The sequence below is a fragment of the Nesoenas mayeri genome (assembly GCF_963082525.1).
Source record: "Nesoenas mayeri genome assembly, chromosome: 3".
Classification (NCBI taxonomy): Eukaryota; Metazoa; Chordata; class Aves; order Columbiformes; family Columbidae; genus Nesoenas; species Nesoenas mayeri.
Genome location: NC_137544.1, coordinates 63,656,717 through 63,684,322, shown reverse-complemented (window position 1 = coordinate 63,684,322; position 27,606 = coordinate 63,656,717). Strand labels below are relative to the sequence as shown.

The window sequence follows — 27,606 nt, the reverse complement described above, 5'->3', positions numbered from 1 at the left end:
CTGAGAACTAGTTATCAGTTGAGCTATTTCACATCAAAGTTTGATAGTCATTGGAGATGCCGTTAGCATAGAGCCTCGCTGTCTCAGGGGGGATGCTGCAGCCCACATCCAGCCCTTCACTGCCTTTGCAGCACCTAAATCTAGGAGATTTGAGAGAGAGAGAGAAAACTGCTGGATGCAGTAATTGCTCCTGTTCCACTTGGTATGGGGATTGACTGAAAATTTTACCTGAAGACATGTATCCAAAGGAGATTGTTTTTTCACTTTGTTAATTGTGTAGTTAAGCCAGTTACTACAATTGGGGTTGATCAGCATGCCTCATTGCTTTCTAACCTGCCTGTTGTTACACTCTCTGAGAAAGATGAATTAAATTCCACTGTAGATTATTTAGAGGCCTGAGGACTAAGAGGAAAAGAAGAGGCATACAGTGCCTAGCTGTGAAAAAATTATCTTGAGGAACATGCATCTTGCCTCTGATAGGTACAGAAGCACAATTCCCGTGAGAAATATCAGAAAGTTGAAATAATACAAAACCATTTTAAATTTCACATAAAAGTCCCTGAAAATGACAAGTTGACAACTTGAAACAATTTTGAGATCCTTCCTGGCAACTCTCATTTCTCTTCTGTTTCTTCATTTGAAGACAGCTTCTCGCCCACAAATGTCTTCAAAAGGTTCTTGGCAGATTGAGCATCCTAGAGCACAAAAGTTTTGTCTTTACCTCCACTTTGTCTCAGCACAAAATAGCTGCCTTTCACCTCTGATTTTAGAGTAAAAAGGTTTAAAGAGTAGCTTGGTATTCCTTGCACATGCAAATCTGCCTCTGAAGCACAAGCAGAAACACAAGATACTGTTTTAGTGTTCTTATTGCAGTGTGACAAGGAACTGGAGGATAGAAGGGTTTGAAATTAGCATCCTCAAATTTCGCTGTGGGCGTTCCTCATCATGAAGTGCCTGTAGGAGAAGTAACTGATATGTGTTTTCATATCCATGTATATGAGAGTAAGCAATCCCTGTGTGCTTCTGGCAAACTCCTGTTAGACAGATGAGTAGACTTTCACTACCAAAAGAAAACCTATGACATGGAGGCCATATGTATTTATGGACAAAAATCTGAAAGTCTTTCTAGTTTGATGTTATACTAAACCGTAACTTTAGTTTGAGTCGTACTTAAAGTTATATTCACAACCAGTGAGAACATGAGGCATTGCTAAATATGCTGCTTTTTTTGCACTGTAGGGTTTTCCAGACAAATGTTCTTTGCTGCTCTCTTAGTGAGATTATTTATCTGCCTATTAACTTGATTCCACTTCTTTACCCCAGAGATCTGCATAAGATCTTCCACATCAATTTTAACATCCCTAATAAATTCTTTTCCTTAGGTACTTAGGAGCAACCACCAATTACATTCTAGACTCACCACAGAGAAAGGTTTTTAGACGTTTTTTTGCAATTTACAAAATAAAGTCATGCTTGAAAGTGCATATGCAGCGTATTTTTTACTATCTTAATGAAAGGATTTAGGTTTCTAAGTACTTAAGTAACTTCTGAGAGCATGATTTAGCTGTTCAAGTCACTTTGCAGCATCTGAGAATGCTGTTCTTACTGATTCTAATCAGTGATTATTGCAAACCGTCTTTGTGATTTCAGATGTGGTGGTACAGTGGTGCACACAGGGAGACCTACTTGCAGTAGCAGGCATGGAGAAGCAAAGCCAGCTGCTCGACCTCAGCAACGGTTCCCTGTTAAAAAGCGCGCTTGTCAAGTTCTACAATGTGCGCGGGGAACATATCTACACTCTGGAGACACCTGTGCAGGTAGGAGGTATTTTTAAAGTCAGTTCTCAATGCTTTGCTGACATGCTTTTCCCACATCAGCTTGTTGGTGTAGACCTGCAATGTGAAAAGGGTAGCAAAACATCCTTAACACACTCTAAAATATGATGTAGATAAAAATACTGTTTGCATTAAGGTAGACATCCAAGAGTGCATCTGATTCTATGGCCCGTTGTGCTAGGTATTGGGCAAATATATAAGGAGAAACAATCTTTTTCTCAAAACAACTGGGCCAGGAATGAACAAGATAGAAAAAGGAAATTCTGTTGTTTCATGGATAAGTGACTGATGAGAAAATACTAGGTAACTTGCTTGATGTTGTAGCAGAGCCAAGTGCTGGACAAAAATATTCAAAGTCCAGTATCGTAACTACAAGATTATTCTCTCTTTGTTATTGCTGTAATTTTCTAACGTACAATCAGTTAAACTGAATGCAGTATTTTACTTTTTATAGCATCAGATCTAAGCGAATGAATCAAAAAGTCTTGTTTCTGTTCCCATCTTCTGTACAGACTTCCACTGTAACCTCAGTCCTGTTACTTGACAAGTAAATGTCAGCACATGGTCTGTGTGCCGCTCGGTGGTACAACATGGCTCATAGGTCTTGCTGATGCTTCAGAACCCAACTGAATGTCGCTCCACAGTTTATTTCATTTTCTGCAGAACAGAGATGACTGTACTATTGAAACTTAGTCAATTTATAATAGCTTTGAAATCTAAAAGTGAAGGAAAATGCTATAGATATGTTTACTTTATGTTTAATGATGATACCATTTATTATCCTTTCTTTTTCAGTACCCTGATCTGGGATGGATACAAAAGGATGACATAGTAAACCAGCTGCTAAGCTTTTGTGTTTGCCTATATTTAGCATTAACCTGTGCTTATTAACATTAGCACTCTAATTTAGATAGAATTCTTTAATTTTGTAATATGTAAAATAATGGTCTCTAAAGCGAACCTAAATATGTACAGTGATATGTAGTGCTGATTTAGGTACCTAAAGGACTTACCCATACACACTGCTTTATCGTCTTAAACATAGTCCTTTCAGCAAAGTAGCATAGCCCTTTCATCTCTGGATTGATTGTGGAGAAGACATATTTATACCTGTGTTGCTTATTCCCAGACCAGGTAAAAAGTGAACCTCATTCCATTGCTTCAGTACCAGCATACAGTATGTCCACATTAGCCCTCAAACCAGTGTAGTGCTCTGAGGTCAAGCTGTGAAATCGTGATTTGAGCATTGGAACTGATGGGGTCAGGTTGCCTTAAGGTGTGCGTGTGTGCAGGCTCTTCTCTTACTGCTTTTTCCCAGTAACCTCAAACTCTCCTTCATTTAAATACCTTCATCTCCTCTAGTTCTTCCTGCATCCCTTCAACTTCATTCCATATTTTCAGCTCTTCTCCTTTCTCCTCTACTTAATCAGCCAGGAGAAAGCACGTGTTGTGGCCGATGTGAGGGTTAATTATTCTACCATTATATGAGTACTTATAGGGCAACTGACAGGCCACACAGAACAGGTAACTGTCAAGCTCATCCTGCAGCATTTCTCATAGTGAAAATACTAACATGACCCTCTCCGCTCTTTCCAGCTGCTAATTTTTACTGAAACCGCAGCATTTTAATATCATGGAGATTTCTTTCCCCATTGTCAGCTTCAGATGAAAAGCCAACAGCTTGGGAAGTTTTAAGCCAGGCTGGAAGTGAAGGATGGGGGAGGCAGGAGGTGGCAACAACCACTTAATAGCACAACCACAAAGTCTAATTTCTTTGGGAAACCAGGATAAAAATAACATTTAAACTGGTATGTTTATTAAAAAACTGTGTGCATAAACCTGCCTAAATCAGAGCCACTCCTCTTCTCTTATCAGTTAGCATTTATTCTCCTTATTTAGTGCATTTAAATTCATATTTACTCAGCTACAGGAGGAAGTGAGGGATCTTTCAGAAGAATGCCTATATCTGCTCATGTGGACTTTATGCTTCTATGTATTTGAATGCTGGTCTAGCGATATTACCAGCTAAGTAACAGGTATGCGAGAACATTGCAAAGTATTTGGTTTGCTAACAAAATCAGATAAAAACTGCTGTTGCAAAAAAATTGCTAGTAACTTTTGTTATTCCATGCCTCTGCTCCAAAAATGCATATGCAAAGGTGACAGAGTGAGTCAGTGGTCCTACTAATTTGTCTGCTGACAAATTCGTCAGAGTTAATTAATTCATTTTCTGTACCGTGACTCTCAGCCTTGTAATGGGATTTTATAAAATTCATCATTGGTTATTGAAGAAAATAATTGAAGAAAGAAAAGAAAATAATTTCCTCATCTCAAATTCTTCTGCTAGAACTGCTTCTTCTAAAGCAAGCAAATGCATAACTGGGAAAGCACATTTATTCTAAATGAGCATTTTTCTGTATATAAAGGTAAAAAATAAAGCAACGATAAGCATAGAAAGTAGTGGATTACAGGTGCAAAAATGATTTTCCGTGTCGTACTCTGTCCCAATTCTTTGATAAAGCAGACACTGAAAATTTAATCAGTAAAATATACTGAACTGTTTTTGTTTCTGCTGTTTGTCTGTCCTGTCTTTGGTTGGATATTCAGGAAACATAAGATTTTATCATTTATAACAAAGCTCAGTCTAAAACACAACTTGGCTGGAATGTTACCTAACATGAAGTCTTGGCAAACCCCAAGGCAGAATAGATTTGGATACTACAGGTTACTCATCTGGATGATGACGGTTGCCATGGATCCCTTCAAGTTGTTTTATGTGCCATCTTCTCCTCCAGTGTTAGTGTGGTTTTGGCACGCTCTGTCTCATTTGATTAACTTACTTAAGCTCTTACCTTCGGAGTAGGATTTGATGGTTCATAAACCTAGTTTGCTGATTATAAAAACCCTAGATAGGGAGATCACACTTGTTCAGAAGTATCGAAATGAATGCAGTGGCTTTGCATGAAAAATAACGCTCATAAACAGAGTGGTAGAGTTAGCAGAGTGTAACCATGTCTCTTGTGCCTGCTCTGGGCTTCAGCCTGCCACCCTGCCATGCTGCAAGTATATATTTGCAGAATATAGTGGAAAGAGCTGGAAAAGCTTGTGTAAGGGTTGGGCAAATGTTGAACTTCTGATACACAGAATCAAACTGGTTTGAACCTTGAAAGAATGATGAAAAAAATTCAGAAGGGACTTCAGGAAGTCACACCAGATCTTTGTCTTATTGGAAGCAATTTATGAAAACTGCGTCTATACTGTGACTCCAAAGACTTGATTTTATAAATGAAGAACATATCTTGTTTATTTTATAAATAAACAGCATATCTTCAAGGCTGTCAGTCAGCTGATAACTATTCAAAAATACACTACCAATTTCTGTAACAGGTAGCTCTTACTATGTTTGTTCTCATGTACACGAACACCAACCTGATGAACCAAAAATATACCCTGTTCTTTTAGCTGGCAGGTTTTCATGGTCTTGCTTTTTCTACATTTAAAAATGTGATTGCAACAGCAGGTTGCCCTGGTGCTCGTTATTTTTTTTATTGAAAGAATGTTAATTTCTCACATTATTTGTTAAATCTTCATCGTCCTCCCTTGGCATCAAGCAGGGATGAGAATAATCAACTCATTCAAGACAGTTTTACAGTTTTGCTAAAATTCTTCACCAGAAATGCTGCAAGCCAGTTCTGTCATTTCAGAATTTCTCATCTGATGTGCAAACAGGTGTTTATGATATCAGCTAACCATACCTGCTTCTTAAAGCTCCCTTCTGAGTGGATGCAGCTGCTTCATATCTTCTCATTTGAAGTTTGAACAGAGGAGTCTCTTGCAGGATCACTTCAAAATTTATGTAACTGCTGACTTTACCAAACCTGTGAAATTATCCGGATGGTTTGAAGTTGTGACTTATATTTTGGTTAGTTCTTCACTTTTTATAATTTTCTTTCCTATATATCCCAGAAAGGACCAGGGGAACAAGAGCATGAGTTTAGAAACCCTGATTCTGATATCTTTTATACATCCATAATCCAAGAGTAAACTTACATTATTTTATTATTTTATACCACTGTGTAACTGCTGTAAGAACAGATTAAACCTCAAGTGCAATGAAGTAGAAGAATGAGTGTGAACTGAACCCTATATGGTCCAGAATCAGCTATATAGGCAACAAGATTAGATGCAGAAAAACTGTAATCACACTTTTATCAGTGTAATATTTTTAAAACCTAATTCACAGTGGTGTACCAAAGGTTAAATCTTTATGGGAGCGGTTTCCAGGAGTCTTTGAGAAGAAGACCCACTTGTTCTAAACCTGCTGCTGGCAACTGCAGCCTTCACAGCATTTCACAGGCTGCTTCCCTACTGGAAACATCCCAGCATCTGAATTGATAGATTTAAGATTATATGATCTTGCGGAAACCTGGTGGTTGTGTAGAAGCTATTTTACTAAGACCTGAGAAGGAGGGTGCAGTTTTAGGTTAAATTAACACCAAAAGGCTTTGAGAGAAGAGGCTGCCTTTTATGTTACCCAGCTGAGCTGACCTTGCTTACTCTGTCTTCATTTATTCATGTAGAGTGTTCAGGTTTGTTGCTTCTGAATTAATGTTATCTTTCATTTATATCACCTGAAATTAATCCTATTTACTTGTTACTGGATGACAACAAAGCTTCAACAAGAGTTAATTTTCTTACAGAAAGTTAATCAAGAGCAACAGTTTAGAACTAGCTGGTGAAACATTCTTTGGGATGTCAATAAGGACCTTGATGTTTTCCATATAGGCCATAAGATATCTCTGACTGCTGCAGAAATTGGTCATGATCAGGACTGGAAAATGGAAACACTTCTCTAAGCAAAGACTTGTTCTGCTAAAATGAAATCTCATTGTTGTATTGAACTCTACAAAAAGAAAATAGTGTAGAAACAGGATATAAGGAACATCTGCAAATCAGAGTTTTCTGAGTGAAAAAATTGTGTCATAGTCGTTTTTGCTTTTATCGCCACCAGTTTTTCATGGTTAATATTATTCCCACTGTAAATATGGGGAACAGGAGAGTGAAGAAGGTACATTACTTTCCAGCATCAATCCGTGCATGCTGTGGCGGTACAGAGATGTGCACACAGAATTCACAAGAGCTGGGTGGGCACTGCAGCTGTTGCACCTTCCAGCTTCTCTCTGAGAAAAGAAGTGGAGAAAATGTGTGTCTCCATATCAGCAGTGAGAGCAACCAGACTATGTACGTCAGAGTTTTATTTACAGCATACCATTCACTAGATACTATTTTGCAGTTGGATTATTTCTCCTGAGAAGAATCCCGCTTGTTGCTGGGCTTTCTGCCCTGGAATACCATTTTTACTTCATTACCAGTGGGACTCCCGATGCCAGCAGACAGGGGATTAGTGCAAGCATCAGGCAGCCCCATGGCTCAGGATTTCTGAGCTCAAGGCAGACAGTGAGAATCAGCTTGAACAGCTTGTTTTCATTGACTAAACTGCATACAGGTGATAAAAGGTATATAAGTTATGTTCTTTCCTGTGAGAGAGACAGACGAGTGACTTACAGAAGCAACTACAGAGCTTGAGCAGCAATAACCGTTCCCACGTGCTTTTCTAAGGGGAGTCAACATCCCAGCTGGGGGTACAGATTTGAGTAGATGGAGCTGACTTTCAGCCACTCTAAAAAACACGGCAAAAGAGCTCCTTGTTGACCACTTTTTGAGATGTGTTTCGGTCATTATTTCTTCTGATAAAACATCTTATTTTCTTGCTCTTTAGCCAAGTATTTCTAATATATAATTGTCATAGCGCTGAATCCTATCTGTGTGCAGAAGTTCAGGGTTTTTTCCAAGATTTTTTTTTCCTGTGTGTTTGTATTTAAACCCTGGAATTCATTCAGATATTTACAGTTTGTGCTGAGATTTTCAAAACCTGATGAGATTTTTATATGCAAAGTGAGATTAGAAGTTATCATTACACATTATATTTGTAGCTGCTTTTCCTTGTTCCCGGCAGAAAAAAACAAGTGTGCAAACATGGAAAACAAAGTTCTTCTGTACTAGAATCTGCTTGTTCATTTTCTAACAACTTTTTTTCCTTCCTTTTTTTTTCTTGCTATCACAGTGCAAATAAGTGGCAGCTTTATGGGGAGTGACAATTTGCATAGGACATTGTTTTCTCAGCAGAGTCTGGAAGGAAGGCTGTGGCCAGTTCATAACTGACTTGCTGCAGTAATTGACTTATACCCTTGTCCTTCAAGTGAAAGAGTGGGAAGCGTAGTTATTGAAAAATATTATTGGAGCAGTACATTTAAAGGTCAGGTCAGATCTGGCATTTGGGTGATCTTTTATTTCTCCAACTCGGTAATGACAGGCTAATTTTGCCTGAACTTCATCTTAAATCTTAGCCCTTCACTGTAAATGAAGTGTTGCTGGATATTAGGCTTGAGGAGCACCAGGGGACTGAGTATTCCATAGAAAAGGAAGGCAAGGCGTATCTGGGGAATCAGCAAGCAAAGATAAACCAGTATGGTACAAGCACTCTTTGATGAGATTGAAAATACTAAGATTAAAACATGTGATGTATGTGGGGAGACGGAATGTACAAATGGAAGAGTAGAAGTGTTGTGATAGACAAGCAGGACATTTGTAGGTAGTGTATGTGCATGCATTTAAACATGCACCCAGTCACATTGTTTACCTAAAAATATCTAAACAGAGTATAAGGCAGTCAGACATTCAGAAGCTTAAAAGATGGCTGAACTATGGTTGCCTGTCAGGAAACTGTGGTGAAATCCCTCAGTGAGGCAGTGTCTTTCATTTTGGACTTTCTACTCTTCCCCAGCTCCACAGTGCTGTGTTGCAAGAGGTCCCACTCGGCATTTCAAAGCTTATGAAAAACCTATTCTTTGACAATATGTTTAAGATTGCAAAGGTTTTTGAACTGATGCTGCCTGCATCTCTGCTGTTCTCTCCATGCAGCAGTAACCTGAGGAGAAAAGAGGTTTATTTTTACTCTATTTGGATGAGCAGAGGCCTGTCTGGGTGTGATATATTGGATTATAAATGCTGCAGTACAAGACTTCATGGTAGAGCTATCTGGGTGTGCTGTATTGGATTATGATAGCTGGGATGTTAGACTTCTCTTCTGGCATTAAACTCTATCCAATAAATAAACATTTGTGTACTAAGTCACATACTTGTTTGTTCTTTCACTGTGTTTATTGGTGAGCTTTAGTTAGTGCAAGGTGAACAGAAGGATGGGGTTTGGATCCCACCATAAGGCTCAGGTCAATAGTTCTACCCATGCTGGGTTTCAGCCCTTGGGGAAATCAGGGTGACTTCTGCTGGAGATGATGGACTCGTGATGGTTCTTTTAACCTTGATCTCAGAGCACAAAATTAAGGCGACCAAAATGCCAAGAGGTTATAATTCAATCAAGCAGTGTTACTTTATTAATTTGCCCGTAAAGCATCACGTGATAGAGAGAGAGAGAGAGTAAGAAAGAGAAAAGGGAAAGGAAACAGGGAAAAGTAAAATGAGAAATGAGATTACATTTATCACCAGTCCAGTTCTAGAAGCGTCCCTCTGGTCTCCGGGTCCCGTGGAGTCCTGCCGGTCCTCAGTCGTGGTTCGGGATCCTCTGGTGGGAAGATCTTCAGTGGTGTCCATTCTGATCTCATCTTTTATGCTTCTTCACCCCGCCTTGCTACCATTGTTTTAGGCCAGTCTCCGCCTTGATTTCGCAACCCAGGCTCATACTGCGCAGGCTCAAAAGATTCACGTTTTCTTTTGTCAATGCTTACATGTCCAGCATTCAGGGGTCTTTCTCTGGTCCATTGGGTGACCTCAGGACCCTTGGCGAGCTTCTGGGCATGCTCCTTTTCGTTGGCCATTGTTTGGGGGAGCAGGTGAGGGACACGTGTAGCTGAGACTGCAGGTGACAACACATCTTCTGGACGGCAGCTATTGTCCCTGGGTCGAAGAGACCCTCATAACAATAGCCTTCAGGAGGCTGGGGCTGGTTTTAGCTGAAGCAGCAGGGGAAGTCCACACAGCAGCCATTGTTAGCAGCAGCCCCCTGTATCGGAGAAAACAGTGCAATACAATGCTTCTCCTCAGGCCTCTCTCCAAATCATTGTCCACGTGTTCTTTCTGTCAGAGCCTCAGTTCTCTAAGTTCTTGATGGCGATGTTCAGGCAAATACTGCTCCATCTTCGGACCGACTCTCACACTTTCTTAGGCTGTCGTATAGTAGATGTGGCAGGTACCTGGCTTGTGCCAGTGCCTTTTCAATTGCATTTGTTTTACAAGCAGCTTGAACTGTCTCATTACTGCCAGACAGTGTGAGGGCTGAGCCACACTCTCAAATCATGAAAATACCAGTCAGTAAGGGATACTTTATGTGACTTCCCATCAAACTTAAGGCTCTGTCCCACAGATTATGGTTATGCAAGCCATGTAATAATTATTGATGGTACACAAATAATTTCTCAATTCTTTTGAAGTTCTTCACTACAAAATGCCTTTAGCGATTAATGTGAAAATCACATGATTCACAGTAGCTGCCCCATTTGCTTATTAGTCAGCCTGAAGGTTTGTGCCCCCATGGAAGTGTGTGTGTGTGTGTGTGATGTGCCTACATGTAATGAAAATGAAGCTTCTTCATTCCTCTCACTTTAAAACTGATATTTTCCTTGAAATTTAAATCTAGGATAAGGTGACTTAGCAGGGGAGATCTTTTATCTGAAGAAGTTGTTTCTGTCTTGATAATAGACAATGATAGAGTGCTGTGCAGCTGTATTTTGTATTATGTCATTCACATACAAACATCTTGTCCCAGTTTCTCACCTTTAAGCATCTTGATTTTGTAACTGAAGGGGAAGCTTTTTCCCCAGACTAGATTACTAACCTCTGGGCTGATCTAGCCCGAGTATCTGGGTGTCATATGATTAGAGAGGATTGAATAAAAGTTACTACTGGTGGTGCCTTGACTCTTTTCTTCTGTATAGTTAATTCTTGTTTGATGAATCTTGTAAAGAGTCTTTATATCTTTATATTCCAAAGAGACCCTGACCTTTCAGTAAACACAGTTCAGCATTTAAATGAAAAACATATTTGCTTCAACTTTTGAGTATCACAGATTATGAAAAGAAGCTGCAAAATATTTCTCATGGAGTGGTAGTTTTTTCTTTATGTTGTTTATTTGTATAGAGATGATAGCAGATATGGGATTGAAATTCCATACAATATGTGTACATGTGCAAATGCAGATGCTTTGTAACACAGAAAGCAAGAGATGACAGGTAGATGCAGCTAAGACTCATGAAGAGCAGAAGTAATAATGATAGGACTGTAAGAGGTCACAACAGACCAGTGCTTTACATGAAAAAGATAGGGTTTAGGAAGACAGTTAGAGAGCTCCTTGCAAGCACACCTCGGTATTCTCACATGAACTCTTAATGCTCACGCGGCAAGGAATAATGTCCAAAGCAGCTTTTGAGTTGTTTATTGTTATTCTGCTCTACATTCTGACATGTAGTACCAGTCACCCCTGACTCTTTCTGGTTTTACTGTCATGAATTCAGACATTTCTGAGCGTAGGCAAGCAGAAGACAAAAGGTCATTCTCCGTTTTGTTCTCGGTGCTCTTTCTCAGTTCACTTCCTCTGGGAATAGTTCAGAAGAGACACTGTGCAGCAGAAGACTCAGTGCAAGACAAGAAAGCCAACTGGGTTTTGTTCAGTAGTTTACTGAGGGTCTCTGTGCATATAGTTTAACATTTCAGTTGTCAAATGTGAGCTACTACCAGTGGATGAGGATTGATTAGATGACTGAAGAAATAATCTGATTAGGGCATCAAAAGATCCTGCTTTTTAACACTTTATGACTTTGAAGTCACTTATCCTATCCGGGTTGCGTGAAGAGCTTTAAGCCGTGTGAGTAAAATGTACTGTATAAACGTCAACCATTGTTATCGATAATTTCAGATGTTCAAATTCTTCTCCATTTTTGCGGGCAATAGAACACAGTTTTAAGTTTCTGAAGACTCAGGGTAACATGGTCAGTGCTGAATTCATATGGTTACTTGCTGTGGAAGCATCTTGGAGAACGTATATGCTCTTTTAAAGTTGTATCCTTTTCCTCTCCATGCAGCGTCCCATCATCTCCATTTGTTGGGGTCACAGGGATTCGCGCCTGCTGATGGCTTCCGGACCTGCATTGTACGTTGTCAGAGTCGAACACAGGGTGTCCAGCCTGCAGCTCCTGTGCCAGCAAACCATCGCCAGCTGTCTGCGGGATGATAAGGACATCAGCAAACTGACCCTGCCCCCTCGGCTCTGCTCATACCTTACCACTGCCTTTATACCAACAATCAAGGTAAAAGAAAATAAATGTGTGTGTGTGTGTGTGAGGAGGAAGAAAGGGTTGCTTGATTTCCACTCTCCATGCTGCTCCTAAGTGACAATGAATAAATGATGAGATATTCTGATTATCATAATTATCATTTTAAAAGCTTGATTAAGGGTCATTCCTGTCTTTTTCAAGAGCTCACTGATCCATTTGGTGCCTATTAAAATCTGCAAAGAGGGCTCACACATGCTGATCTGTGTTATTCCATGGGAATGGCCTTTCCAAGGGTAAAGTATGCTGGTGAGTCACAAAGACTTCTGAAGGAGGTCATGCTGATGATAATACTGTGTCACAGTTACAGGAGAGATTCACAGTGGTTCAACTGTTGCCTCCCTACTTGTTACATGAGTCCTTATATTGCCAGGAAAGTGATACTTAAGACCTGTGGCTGCCTAAATGTTTCTACTGACAGTGAGTTCTGCTGACCTTACTTCTCCGACAGTGCTGTGGGGAAATGAATCAGATATTATGGCTTTTCCTGTACCACAAGCAGAGCCAACCGCTCAGCCCCTTTGTTTCATGGTTTTGCCATCAGTTACACCTCAGGATTTCCGAACTCTCTATCACAGCCTATAAAACAGAGCATTAGCCCTCTACTCTGCCCTGGTGAGACCACATCTGGAATATTGTGTCCAGTTCTGGGCCCCTCAGTTCCAGAAGGACAGGGAACTGCTGGAGAGAGTCCAACATAGCGCAACAAAGAGATTAAGGGAGTGGAGCACCTCCCTTATGAGGAAAGGCTCAGGGAGCTGGGTCTCTTTAGCTTGGAGGAGACTGAGGGGTGACCTCATTAATGTTTACAGATATATAAAGGGTGAGTGTCATGAGGATGGAGCCAGGCTCTTCTCGGTGACAACCAGTGATAGGACAAGGGGTAATGGGTACAAACTGGAACACAAGAGGTTCCACTTAAATTTGAGAAGAAATAACTTCTCAGTGAGGGTGCCAGAGCACTGGAAGAGGCTGCCCAGGGGGGTTGTGGAGTCTCCTTCTCTGGAGACATTCAAAACCTGCCTGGACTCCTTCCTGTGTAACCTCATCTAGGTGTTCCTGCTCCAGCAGGGGGATTGGACTAGGTGATCTTTTGAGGTCCCTTCCAATCCCTAACATTCTGTGATTCTGTATGTTTTTGTGTTACGTGTTTTTAGTGTACATGTTATAGCATTAATTTGAGCCAGTTTCAGATCCTTGTTAAAACAATGCAGAGCTAGAATAACTAATTTAAGATCACTAGAGCTGGCCCATCTTAAACAAGAACAAATTATATTTATAAAATAATGATTCAGCACAGTTCCATTTGGGTATTGCTGATCAGGGCAATTTGTGTGACTGTGAAACAAGTCATTTGCCAGTGAAGAATAAATGCCTTGCTGTAACCATAATTCCTCTATCTCCAAAGACTCAGAGGATTTAACAGACCAGTGGTTCTCAGTTCTTTCTAGCATGCCTACTTCTCCCTAGGATGCTTTCCATGTTGTCCCAGAATCACCCCTGCAGCTCTCTTGAGCATCAGTGTTGCTTACTTGGCTCTTAGGGAAGGGATAGGATGGTTTGGGGTGGGATAGGATGAAGGCAGAGCCATGATGTGCATCAGAGAGGCAGAGGCAGCACAGGGGTCCATCATAGCCAACAACCCTTCTGTCATCTAGAGGGGATGCTGGGGTGGGGAGCAGCCACGGGGCTGAGGCAGGGTTCTTGGAAGCCTTGTGCCCTTGCTGTTTCATGGGCATCTCTGGAGCCTCCTCAGCACTGCTTTCTACTTTACCCTGGCTCTCCCCCAGCCACACACTCCCACCTATCTTGTCTGCCACGCCAGTGCCTGGCAAGACACTGTTTTCCCTGCAAACATTCCTCTTCCCCCTCCGGCTTGAGGACTACATTATAGATCACTCCTCAGCCCGTATCCATCTCGCCAAGTTAAGGAGGTTCCTTTTTTCTGCTACTTTTTTTCCTTGTATTTTCATTTTGAAAGAAACTCTCTTGACTTATACACGTTAGTAGTATTTGTGTCATGCAGGCTATATGGGCCTGGACAAAAGCAGTCCAATCCAGCTCAGTTAGAACTGAGCTCTTTATGGATTAATACAGTGTGCTGGCAAGCAGTGCAAAGTAACCCCCCCTGAGCTTTGTGCTTGTATTGGATGTGAATAGGCCCTCAGCAAAGATGGGTCATGTCCTTGGAAGTGATATAGGAGGTACAAGCTTCTTCCAGAGTGATAAAGCTTATGATAAAGCTGGGAGTTGAATACAGATTTGTTGTCTAATTCAATGTTCTAACCACAGGTCCAGCCTTCCTCTTTGATGTAATTAGTTTTAGTTTTCTGTATACAACTGCTTTTGACCAAAATAAATAATATACAGCCATGCTGTCTAGTGTGGGGGTCCTGCGTAGCTCACACAGTAGTCTGTACTAATCTTGACCTGCCAAGTTAGAGTTGCGTTCAAATTCAGTGAGTTGTGTTGGGATTAAATCACCATAGAAAAAGAAAAAGAACAATAACCTATAGGAAACTTTCTCTTTCCTTCCTTCATTTAATTAAGCCTCCTATCCCAGACCCAAACAATATGAGAGATTTTGTCAGCTACCCAACAGCTGGTAATGAACGGCTGCACTGCACAATGAAGCGGACAGAAGATGACCCAGAGGTTGGCGGTCCGTGTTATACTCTGTACCTGGAATACCTTGGGGGACTGGTGCCTATCCTGAAAGGACGTCGTATCAGCAAGTTGCGGCCAGAGTTTGTCATCATGGATCCTAAAACAGATGGAAAAGCAGGTAGAACTGAACTGTTGCTCTGTATAAAAAGCTATTTAGAAAGACTTTAGATATTAAATCCTCAAGAGTTAAAGAAAATCTATGTATGCAAAATGGAAAGTGGCATCTGATTTTTTTTTTCTGATGTGAAGAAAAATCTTCAGTGTGACCTGGGCTCGAGGCTCTGAAATTATACCATGCTGTCTTCTGTTTCACAAAAGGGAACTTTTTGTATTTTGAATAGTGGGGAATAGATCACTAATTAGCAGAAAATATTCTTTAGTCTCAACTTGAGTCGACTGGATGCTATTCACCCTTCTGAATTATGTTTTCTTGAGTCCAAATCATTGGAAATTTGGAGTTTATAGTAGACAGGGTGAAGAACATTAAATTATCTCTGCATAGTTTTATCTCAACTGGTACTTGTGGGTTGGATTTATGTTTCTGATGACTGATAAGTCTAACTGATATCAGTTTTCTGAAGCAGCACTTACATTTTTTGTGGCCTGTCTTGATAGATGAAATCTATGGAAACAGCTTGATCTCCACTGTGATTGACAGCTGCAACTGCTCAGACTCTAGCGATATCGAACTGAGTGATGACTGGGCAGCAAAGAAATCTCCCAAAATCAGTCGAGCCAGCAAATCACCCAAACTCCCTCGGTAACTGTTTCTTGGATATTTTTTCCTCTTTTTCCCCAGCTTTTTTTTTTCTTTTTCATCCTTCAGACAGTCTTTGTTTTTACTTCCTCTGTGTTTAAGGTTGCCAGTCCCGTTAAAGCCTTATTTCATCCGGGGTATTTTCAAATTCTTAAGTCCATGCATAGATGGCACAAATCCTGGCATAGGTGGCACTGCTGCTGTGGTGACATTGCAAGGGAGCCTCAACAAACAGATCATCTTAAACACTGGGTTAACAAGGTTCTCTAATAATACGCAAAACAAGCTTCTAAACTATCAGTGTGGTTGCTTTCCTATAAGTCTTCATTGTATTAATTATGTGCATAGACATAACCCTCCACCTGCACAGAGCCTCACTGGGCATCTGTCTGCCAGCTTCATGTGATGGGATGGGATGGGATTGAGGCCCTGATGCCTTCTAGCTGCAGCTGATGCTTTTCCAAAGACATTATGTTATGAGCTCATTCTAGTATAAAGCAAAGCAAATGCATCCCTTTATATGGGAATACAATATGTGAAATACCTAAGTGTTAGTTACTAGTACTTGACAAAAGAACCATCAATTCCTGAGCCTAAAACTAAGGTGGCTTAGGAGAAACAAACAAACAAACAAACAAACCAAAACAAAAAACCAAACCAACCAAACAAACAAACAAAAACAAAACCCCCCACACCAAATACAAAAAACAAACACAGCCAAAACAACACGAACATATCTTTCTGGTTTCTAAGAGCTTAATTTTGAAGTGTTTTTTCATTATTTTTTCCACCAGTGAGCTTTTTCAGGTGCTTGATCTCTTATTCATGACCCCCTTTGTATAGTGGGAGGTAGGAATAACTTTTGGCTTGGAACACGAGGACTGATGAAGCTTGTGGCACCTTGGTTTGCTGTACCAGCGTGGAGATCTGCCAGCTGAGGTGTCATATTTCCATATCTTGAGGCTTTGCTCAACATCTGCATAGCTGAATAGCTCAGCCCTACACCTTTTTATGGATTTGTGGAAGATATATTGTACCCAGTAGAACTGCTGTAAACTTTGTTGAATGAATCAGAAGGCATCCTTTCTGATTTACTGAATGTTAGGCCTTATATATCTTTAAGTTTGACCCGTAACTCATCATCCTGTAGACTCTACAGTCTTCATTAGTCACTTAAACGACAGCATACTGGTTGTCTTCATTACATCTTTATGTTCAAAGACATTAATTTTGTGCATTTTTACATACCCATTGATGATTCTAATTTTTGCTTTATGTGCAGAATCAATATAGAAGCTCGCAAATCTCCAAAAATGTCTCGAGCTGCACAGGAGATATCAAGATCGCCAAGGTTACCAATAAGGAAACCTTCTATTGGTTCACCAAGCCTAACTCGAAGAGAGTTTCCTTTAGAAGATATCACTCAGGTACTGTGCATGTTGTGACCAGATCTGAGTCTAAATGCATCTTCTTCCAGAGGCAGCAAGTTGTGATATAGATCCAGTTTATCACCAATAAAAATTTTTCATTTAATTACAGCTACTAGATGGAACAGTTAGAGAATTGCATCTTCCAGTTCAATATTAATCCCGGCACCACTAACGACTGTCAATGTGAATCCACGCGAGAGGTTTTATTCTAGGTGCTGTTGTTGGCTATTTGAAAGCATATGTGAAAATGTTTCTGATTCCGTTTCTCAGAGCTGTCCTAATGCCACCATAGTTCTCTGCTTTGTTAGGAATCTGCAGAGACAAGGAAATCCTTGCTTCAGAGGACCATATGTTCTCTATTTCATAATTATATGGAAAAGCCTCAATTGGAAGGAAGACAAGGAAATAACACTTTGTGCTCTTTGTGTTGTTCATGTCCTGTGGGTCAATGAAACCTAGCAAGCTGTAGAACTGTTGTATACATCATTTCTGATGGTGCTCAGACATCAAAATGCGACTTCGTAATGGCTGGGTATAACAGTTGCTACATTAGGCACATCAGGCTATTTCAATAAAATAAAAGCAACAGAAGCTGGAATTGTATTATCACTCGCAATAGCTTGATTGCTCTGTAGATTTTTATTAGAGCTTGATACAGGCTTTATTAGGTGAAAATTGTCTTGTTTTTGCTTTGCAGCACAACTACCTTGCTCAGGTCACATCTAATATCTGGGGAACGAAATTTAAAATTGTGGGTTTGGCTGCTTTCCTACCAACTAACCTTGGTGCAGGTAAAAGTGAACCCTATTGATTTTTTGCATGTCAACCTCTTTTCTAACAAACAATGAATTTATGCCATGTGGTTCCTTTTAAGTGATCAAAAGGCTTCTATAACGGAGCACTTATTTTCTGTAGACAGTAGCAATTAGATTTTTAAAAATTCACTGTGACTAAAAGAGATTAAAATCCATAAATACAATAACGAGATGATCAATAAAATGTTAAAAGTCTCAGCTGTAATAAAAAGATTAATTAACAGTCAAGCCCAGACGTTTATTTTTACAGTTTGTTTGAACAAAACCCAAATGAATGAAGAAAATTTTTCCAAGAAGACTATAAAAATCACAGGGTTTAAGTTACTGCAATAGAAATATTCTTAAAATTCTTATTGTTATAGTCATGTAGCTACTGATTACACCAAGATAATGTTAAAAAAGCTCTTACAGCATCATGCTCAAGATTCTTCAAGTCAGTGCATAGCCTTATCATATGGTTCTCTTGCTGGAGCACCAGTAAATTGGGAGCCTTCATTAAAAGTCACAGTTGTCCAGCCTCCTGACCTCCTGTGTACGCCATTTCTCCCTAGATAGTCCTGTTGAAAGGAAGAGGGCTAAGTAATGAACAGGGTGCCACCTAGCAGAACGGAGCTTGGAATTGAAATATTAATGCAAGTATTAGAGTTTCATGAGCTCTTCGGAAAACATTTTTTTTTCTTGTGTTTGATTATATAGTTAGGTCAGGACTACATAATGATGCATTGGATGCAGAGTTAGCTAAATAGGTATCTTTTGTGGCTATATTGACTACTGTCAGACAAGAGATGGAGTCCCAGCTACTGGGGAGACGACCTTCTCTGGCCCAGCTGGCACACAAAGGTTGTCCTCTCAGGATACTGACTGGCACCCTGGGGACAACCAGTGCTACTACTAAAGGGCAGTGACACCTTCTACTTAATGGAGTCTTATGTAAACTCTCAGGTTTGTTCCATCCACTTCTCTTTTTCAGTTAATTTGCAAATTTACGGCATCTGCATTTGCAATGATTGTCAAAAGATAGTGTAAGAATAACCCTACAGGGTCAGACCAGAGATCATTCTAATTCTCTCATTATCAGTGATAGATAAGTAGGGAAGAGTGTAAGTGCAGAGTAAGTGTATAGTGATACTTCCTTCAAATGTTCTCCCAGTCTCCAACCGTTTGGGTCCCAGGGACTTCCTGAGCCAGGAGGAGGTTCTTTGTGTGTAGTAACCCTCAACACATTTCCTTCCTGAGAGCTTCCAGCCTTCCCCTAAACTCATATAAGCGGGTAGCATCCTGTGATGAAGAGTTCCAGAAGTAGAAAGGAAAAATTATTTTCCTTCCATAAAAATAGATGTGAATACAAGGTGAAGTAATTCATTATTTCTACAGATTATTTAATTATAGAGATGCTGCTTCTATTTGAAGAGAAATAGCTGAAAATAATCTCTTTTATCCTGTTTATGCAAAGTGTTACATAGTGATTTTGCTAAGAATGGCCCATACATGCATTTGTTCATTAATACATTAAATAAAAAGAGCCATAGCCCTTCTGTCTGCTCTAAATTGATTCTTTCTTACCTTTAGATGCTCTTTGTGTAACAGATTTTTAAAAATTTCTTGTTATACTCTTTCTCCAGTAATATATAAAACCAGTTTGCTGCATCTTCAGCCCAGGCAGATGACAATATATCTCCCAGAAGTGCGGAAGATTTCAATGGACTACATTAACCTGCCTGTCTTTAATCCAAATGTTTTCAGTGAAGACGAAGATGATTTACCAGGTAAGGATGAGCTGAAAGTCTGCCATGTTATGGGTTAAGCTAGATGGAGGACAGATCACTTGTGTTACCAGCCTCCTCTGGTAAACACATAAATCAAAATCTCTTCGTCTGATGGGGTCCTGTAGAACTGAATTAGAATAAGATTAATATGTATTACAGATCTTCTTTTCTAAAATATGTGGAAAATATAATCTGTATAGAGCTGCTAAATTTCGAGTTATTAGAAAATGGGTCTTCTATTTAGTTCACTAAGAACTCTCCGTAGACCGAAACTTTGTATTCTGCGTCTTTGTAGGACAGAACTGTAACGTGTTGGAAGCCAAAAAAGGTCGTTCTTGTGACCTGATGGCAGCAAAGCACAACCTGCTGAGAGGAGTTTGAGTTGGAGGGCAAGTTCTTGTGAAACTGAGCCACCCTTTGGGAAGCGATAGATGCCCCTCTGGATTTTTATCTTACAAGTCTTTAGCCAAGTCTTACAGAGAGGCTAAAATGGTAACGTATTATATAAGTAAGGGAGATCGGGAAGAATTTCTCATTTCACTGAGGTGTAAGGTAGCAGAAGATTCAAGCAGTGCAGGGAAGGCTTGGGCGCAGGTGATGTGAATGTGGCAGGTGAAAGGACTGGAAGTACTCGGGACCTCCTCCAATTAAAAAAAAAATCATGGCAATAAAATTAACGAAGAATAGACAAGAAGATAAATTAATACATTTTCAGAATTTTCATGTCAGTGAGAGATTCCTGTTGTCAGGTCACAGGTTTGTGGAGCTACAGGAGTAGTATCCTGCCAGTACCCTTTAAGGAGGAATGAGTTTGAGCACTGCAAAGCAATTAAAGACTTGTACTAGAGTCTACTGAAATAAATGGAAATACTCCCATTATTTCAGACCAAGGTTCTGACTGCTGAAAGCAGCAAAGCCTGTGTCTGACCCAAGCACCAGAGTAGTCCTCTGGACTTCTGAAGAAATACTCATGTGCTTAAAATGAACCCCATTCTTTCATGATTTGAGGCTTGGCTTGCCTAATTTATGTCTACATGGTATTCTCCCGTAGGATCCAAAGAAAAAAATAGAGACATTGATAATTGTATATATATTATGCAAAGGAAGCACTCAGCATTTCCTATTATGAAACAAAGCCAAGCTCACAGAAAGGAATAAAAAAACTAAATTGAAAAAAAAAAAAAGAAGAAGAAGGGGGCTAGGACCACGGACAGCCATGGGTTTTTGAGTGGATTATCCTTTCTATTTTTTGTTGATGTGTTTACTATAAAAAAAAACAAAGCCTCCTTGAAAACTAGTGAGTCCTGATTCAGCAAAACTTTCATTGATTTGAGTAGCAGTAGTTAAAATTGGGTGATGAGTGAGTGGTAATTCAGATTGTGAAAGTCCATGGGAATCATAGTGTAGACTGAAAATAAGCTCTGAACTTAACCTCTGAAGCACTGATCCGCAAGTTACTTTAAAGTTGCGCAATGTGGATCAGTGGAGACAGGCTGGCTTACTTGTTCAAACCAATGGTAAGACAAGGGGTAATGAGTTCAAACTGGAACACAAGAGGTTCCACTTAAATTTGAGAAGAAACTTCTTCTCAGTGAGGGTGACAGAGACTGGAACAGGCTGCCCAGGGGGGTTGTGGAGTCTCCTGCTCTGGAGACATTCAAAACCCGCCTGGACGCCTTCCTGTGCAACCTCACCTAGACGTTCCTGCTCCAGCAGGGGGATCGGACTAGTGATCTTTTGAGGTCCCTTCCAATCCCTAACATTCTGTGATTCTGTGATCCATTGATTTGGGGACCTGATAGCAGTCCATCCAAATGCAGTAGAGTGCTTAAACAAGTATGGGAATATAGCAGTTTAAAAAGTCAAAGTGCTGAAGAAAACCCCCAAATATGTGAAATACCGTTTCAGGAAAATTCCCTATTTCAGTGCCTGTTACCCAGCTGCTTGCCTGACTGCTGCCACCAGCAAAGGCTTGCGGACCCTCACCCCTCCAGCCCCATAGCACCAGCCTCGCCATCGTGCGCAAGGAGCTGCTGGGGTGGCGTGTGACATGCTGTGTTCTCCATTGCAGTGCCCGGCGCCCCCGGGGCCCCAGCCAGCAGCCCGCCGTGCACCGTCAACATCCCCATCGCCCCCATCCACAGCTCGGCCCAGGCCATGTCGCCCACCCAGAGCATCGGCCTGGTCCAGTCACTGCTGGCCAATCAGAACGTGCAGCTGGATGTGCTGGCCAATCCACCGGCGGAATCAGGGGCTGAGGGGGCGGGGCCCTTCCCGGGGGCACCAGGCCGCTTCCCCGGCCCCGGGCCGGGGCCCCTGGCCGGGGGGGAGCTGGGCCGCGCCCCCCCGGTGCCCCCCGCCCTGGCCCCACCACCGCCCCCCGTACCTCCCACCATTGCCTTGGCCGACCTGCGGGACCACGGCGACCGCGAGCATGAGCCCCCACCCAAGGCCAAGGCCCCGCGGCCGGGGCCACAGCTGGCAGAAGGGGACACTGTCATCTTCGGGGCCACTCAAGAGCTGCAGCTGAACAAGATGAACCCCCCTCCACCCTACCCTGGCACCATCCCTGCTGCCCCAACCACCGCCCCGCCGCCCCCACCTGGCCCTCCACAGCCGCCCCTTGATCTCTGCCTGAAGAAGGGGGACTTCTCCCTCTTCCCAGCGGGGCACTACCAGACGCCCCTGGGGTACGAGCGGATAACGACATTCGACAGCAGTGGGAATGTGGAGGAGGTGTGCCGGCCACGCACCAGGATGCTCTGCGCCCAGAGCACCTACACCCTACCGGGCCCTGGCAGCTCTGCCACCTTGCGCATCACCGCCGCCGAGAAGAAGATGCAGCAGCCCTGCACCAGTGCCACCTTGAACCGGCTCACGGTCCCCCGTTACTCTATCCCAACTGGGGACCCACCACCCTACCCTGACATCGCCAGCCAGCTGTCCCAGGGCAGGAGCATCACGCAGAGGCTGGACAGCAGCATAATTCATGCAACTCTGCGGAGGAACAGCAGAGAGGCAGCCCTGAAAATGGCTCAGCTGGTGGATGGTCAGAGAGCCACCTTGCAACTTCCCCCAAAAGCCAAGAATAACGTTGTGACGGCGCAGTACCAACAGAGAGTACCCACCGCCTTGTACACCTGCAGCCAATGCAGCAGCAGTGGCAATGGCAGCAGCAGCAACACAAGCACTGGTGGTGTGGGCAACATCACTGGTGCCAACGCTAGTAACAGCACTTCCAGTATTGGTGGCATGAGACCTGATCTGAGCACCGGGGGTGGCTCCCAGCACAGCTCCATCATTGCTCACTCTGTCAGTACTTCACCTCTGGCCTCCCAGTCCTCCTACAGCCTGCTGAGCCCACCTGACAGTTCCCGTGACCGAGCAGATTATATCAACTCTGCCTTCACGGAGGATGAGGCCCTTTCTCAGCACTGCCCAGTGGAGAAATCCATACGGCACATACCTGTGTCCTTGGCGGAAGCTGCCCTCAGTGTAAAACGGCCACCACCTTACCAATGGGACCCTATAGTGAGTGAAGAGATATGGGTTCCTCAGGAAAGGACATCTCAGAGCTCGGTGCCCAACCCTCTAAAACCTGCTCCTCTCATCATTGGCCAAGCTCAACATCTGGATATGTCTCGAGTACCATTTGTTTCCCCCAAGTCTCCAACAAGTCCAACTGCCACTTTCCAGACAAGTTATGGTGTTGGCGTACCTTACCCAGGAAGCTACAGTGCCCCTCCCCTTCAGGGAATGCAGCCTCCCTGTTCCCCCAAAGAAGCTCTGGCCCCCACACAGTTTGCACAGCAGGAGCCCACAGTTGTGCTTCAGCCAGGTTATCCTTCCAGCCTCTCCTATTGCTCCTTGCCACCCATGTACCCGGGAAGTAGCGCTTGCTCTAGTTTACAGCTGCCACCGATCGCCTTGCACCCGTGGAGCTCCTACAGCACCTGCCCACCTGTACAGAACCCCCAGGGCACGTTGCCTCCCAAGCCACTCCTCGTGGTGGAAAAGCCAGTGATGTCTCCCCCACCGGCAGAGCTGCAGGGCCATGTGGGCACAGAGGTAATGGTGGAGACAGCGGACACCTTCCAGGAGGTGCTCTCCTTGACGGAAAGCCCTGTTCCTCAGAGGACGGACAAATTCAGCAAGAAGAGCCGGAAGCGCCTGGACAGTCGAGCCGAGGAAGGAAACGTGCAGGCGATCACTGAGGGCAAGGTCAAAAAGGAGGCAAGGACGCTAACTGACTTCAATTCGCTAATATCCAGCCCTCGGCTGGGGCGGGAGAAGAAAAAAGTCAAGAGCCAGAAAGACCAGCTGAAGTCCAAGAAGCTAAACAAGACAAATGAGTTTCAGGACAGTTCGGAGAGCGAGCCAGAGCTTTTTATCAGCGGGGATGAACTGATGAACCAGAGCCAGAGCAGCAAAAAGGGTTGGAAAACCAAAAGGAGTTTGAGGACAGCCAGTGAGCTGGACGAATTCAAGTGCAGGAAGGCCAGCGAGAAGGAGGATGGGAGGCTGGGGAGCCAGGGCTTTGTGTATGTGATGGCCAACAAGCAGCCGCTGTGGAATGAGGCAACGCAAGTCTACCAGCTGGACTTTGGAGGGCGGGTGACCCAGGAGTCAGCAAAAAACTTCCAGATTGAGCTGGAAGGGAGACAGGTAGGAGAGGGTTGCACACATGGGCTGGGGTGGGGAACAGGGTGGGAAAGCTGTGCCAGTAATGAGCTCTGCCTCTCACGTGGCCACGTACTTCCAGTTCATGGAAGTTAGATGCTCTGTCAGAAAAAAGCTTTGCTACGTGGTTGATAAAAAGCAGCCGTCAAAGGTATGGATTCAGAATGCAGGGTGAAGTTCAGTTGTAAATTAAATTTACAAAATACGTTTGGCTTTGCTTCTGCTGGACATAGGAATAAGGATCTCCTTTAGTCTCACTGGCTTTCACTGCTGCAGGTAGGTGAGTTTCGTAATAAACACAGCAGATCTTCCCAAGGGTAGCTGCATTTGCTGTCAGTGGCTGTGGATGGCAGCCAGCTGAATGAACACTGCTCCCTTGCCCTGATACTCACAAAGGTCAGCCAGGCAGTAGATAGCTCAGGCAGAGATGACGGGCGGACAGTTAGGTTCTCTCCATGCCAGCATTTCCCCTTGTGGGTTAACAGGCCACTGAGGCTGCTTCTTATTGCTAGAGGAGGGAGGCAGTGACCCTCCCCACGACACGGTGCTCGTGGGCTTCTTCTGAACCACCCATGGCTATAGGGTTCTCTGGATAGTTCAGAAAACTGCAACATTCAATTTTAGGCTCTCTCACCTTGCCCTGAGCAGGATGTTACTACACCAAACCCAGGCTAATAAATGGTACTGATCAGCAGGATACTGGACTCAGAGAAGACACATATTTATCTCCTTGTCCAGCTGTCCCATCTCTGTAAGTCACTTTTGATTTGTTAAAGACATCAAGGCTCTTGGCTTCCTCTGATTTAACTTGGGAGTGAGAGGTCTCAAATATCCAATATGCATGAACGGTGGTAGTCTCCTGGTTTTGTTTGTCTGTAAAAACAGCTCATTCAAAAGGCAGTGATCAGAGCCATTTACACTCCTTTCTTCTTCAGTTAAATGGTTGTGGATATGTGCCCCTGGTTTTGTTGATGGGGAAATAAAACTTGGCTTGGATAAAGCTGACTTCAGATAATTCCCTATGGAAGAACAATGAACAACCTGACTAGCCTTGCTTTACATTTCAAACAGCTCTCACTGCCCCTTTGCTAATCATTCTCGGTGTAATTATGTGCAAGAGAAATTTATGCAAAGGAAAACAGAACTGACTCGAACATATAGCTCACTGGCTATGAAGTGCTAGAGTCAGGAGATTAGTCATTCCCCTTCCCTGAAAGCTTTCTATGGAAACAAACTATCTTTTCCTAATGGGCTGATGATCTCTCCAAGGGAGAGAACTCTATTTTCCTGCAGGAAGCATGATGTTGGTGTGACCCACATCTGCTGAAGTAATTGATGACAATCTACTTACAGGAATGCTGTGTACAACCTAGCATGTTTTAAAGCTCAGTTTACTCTATAGAGTCAAATATTGCAGTCAAATACTCTCTACAGACCGTAGCACAATGCTTTTATTCTTCTGTAGCATCCTGTGAGTAGCCCTCTTCATATCAGCTCGGGGGGGCGGTGTTTATACAAAGAGCAAAAACATTTTGCTTTTATTCTTCTCTGGTTCCTTTTCCATCATTCACTTCTTTTGACCTTGTTTTCTTTTTCATACCCTTCTCCTCCTCTCCTGCTTCCCAGGTGATGCAGTTTGGAAGGATTGATGGCAATGCTTACATTTTGGACTTTCAATATCCATTTTCTGCAGTGCAAGCCTTTGCCGTTGCTCTGGCTAATGTGACTCAACGCCTCAAATGATAAGGAGGGACTGGAGAGAGGAAAATGTTGACCTTCTCATAAAGTCCAATCCGGAAAATGTCAGGGCAGCCTGCGTTAGGTGTGCAGAGGTGCCTGGGAGCGAAGAAGACAGTAAAACTGGAAAAGTCTTTTGGTGCCCAACAGAAGGGCATTAACTCTGATCAGTCATGGGGTGGAGGGTGGGGGGCTGTTTTCTGTTTTGTTTGTTTGTTTGTTTGTTTTCAGGTGTTACTTTTTGTTTGTTTGTTTGGGTTTTTTCTTTTCCTTTTTTTTTTTTTAATTTTTATTTTTAAGTGTTGTGCTGGGTCTCAGAAAGAGCAAAGGGTTGAGAGCCATTCAGTGTTACGTGGAGAAGTGTGGCTTGTGGTGGTTCTGCCGTGTTTGCTACAGAAGCTGATGTAAGCTCATAGGGGGATTAAAGAAGACCGCTCTTTTTGATGGACTGCCTTATATCATGCCATTCTTTTTAAAACAGGAAACAAAACTTTTTTTTCTGTTCCAGTTTGTACTACTATTACTACTACTCTACTACATCTACTACAGTGATAGCAGCAAAAAAAGAGAAAAAAACAAAGAAGCTATAATACTTGAAGACACGTGTTTCTTCTCTGATCTCTGAAAATAACTGAGCACCACAAGTTCCAAGGAGGCTTACATAGGTCAATGTTTTATTTATAAATAATGATGCATTATTTGGAAGAGAAACAGTTGTTACCCATGAGTGTTTTACAAGCTCACTGTATCCAAGAAGTTGATGTCTGCTTGTTTTATGTGCTGTTATTGGAGATAAACATCTTTCAGTAGGTGACAGAAAAGAGAGGAAGAAATAATTATGAGCATTGCTTCTTTTGTTATTGGGGATAAACTTCTTTCAGTGCCAGAAAATAGGGGAGGAACTAATCACGAACGTTTCTTCTTTGCTCATATTGATCAACAGTATTCTCCGATTTGGCCCATAGTTGAGAGAGGTGCAGTGTGACCAGACAGACCTCTGAGGCCATGCCCCATGCTCCTCATTTAAATGTGTTTACACTTTATAAACAAAGTCTTTCAAGGGAATGAGAAAGCCCAGTGTATTCAGTCTTCTTAGCAATCAGTAGGAATCAAGTTCTACAGCGGTGTAGCAGTGCTTGAATTAGGAAGGAAACAGAAGTATAGCAAGTCATTACAGGAAGCAATTTAATCGGGAAAGCAATTTCATTACAGAAAACAACATCATGTCTGGCTGGAGAACAAATGAGTTGAGAGAGGAAGAAAAAATTGGACAAAATCATCCCTTTTATCACCTTGCTACTTGAGTAGCCTTTGTGACTTGTTTGAGAATATAATGCTCCAGCTAAGAGTGGGAAGCCAGAGTACATGGAGTGTAACAGAGGAAGGCTTAATAATGGTAGCCTGACTATCTGCAGTTCTTTCTGGTGGCCATGGAGCCCTGTTGAGCATTTTGAAAGGACTGCTTGCACAGAAGAGTTTCTGTGTTGTCCATGTGTTGTGCACATATTTATTTGCT

General features: G+C 42.4%; 1 protein-coding gene across 1 annotated transcript in view; it reads left to right on the top strand.

Annotated features, from left to right (window-relative positions):
• TULP4 (TUB like protein 4) overlaps positions 1–26,807 on the top strand; it is a gene marked incomplete at its 5' end in the record, with an annotated part of 119,137 nt that extends 92,330 nt beyond the window's left edge. The window contains 9 exons of the mRNA XM_080342022.1: positions 1,651–1,817; positions 11,990–12,214; positions 14,789–15,023; positions 15,521–15,665; positions 16,945–17,089; positions 17,790–17,883; positions 19,530–19,673; positions 21,745–24,338; positions 25,980–26,807. Coding sequence (XP_080198148.1) covers positions 1,651–1,817; positions 11,990–12,214; positions 14,789–15,023; positions 15,521–15,665; positions 16,945–17,089; positions 17,790–17,883; positions 19,530–19,673; positions 21,745–24,338; positions 25,980–26,096 — 3,866 coding nt within the window. The 3' untranslated portion in view covers positions 26,097–26,807. The remainder of the gene's footprint in view (positions 1–1,650; positions 1,818–11,989; positions 12,215–14,788; positions 15,024–15,520; positions 15,666–16,944; positions 17,090–17,789; positions 17,884–19,529; positions 19,674–21,744; positions 24,339–25,979) is intronic.
• Positions 26,808–27,606: the final 799 nt, after the last annotated feature.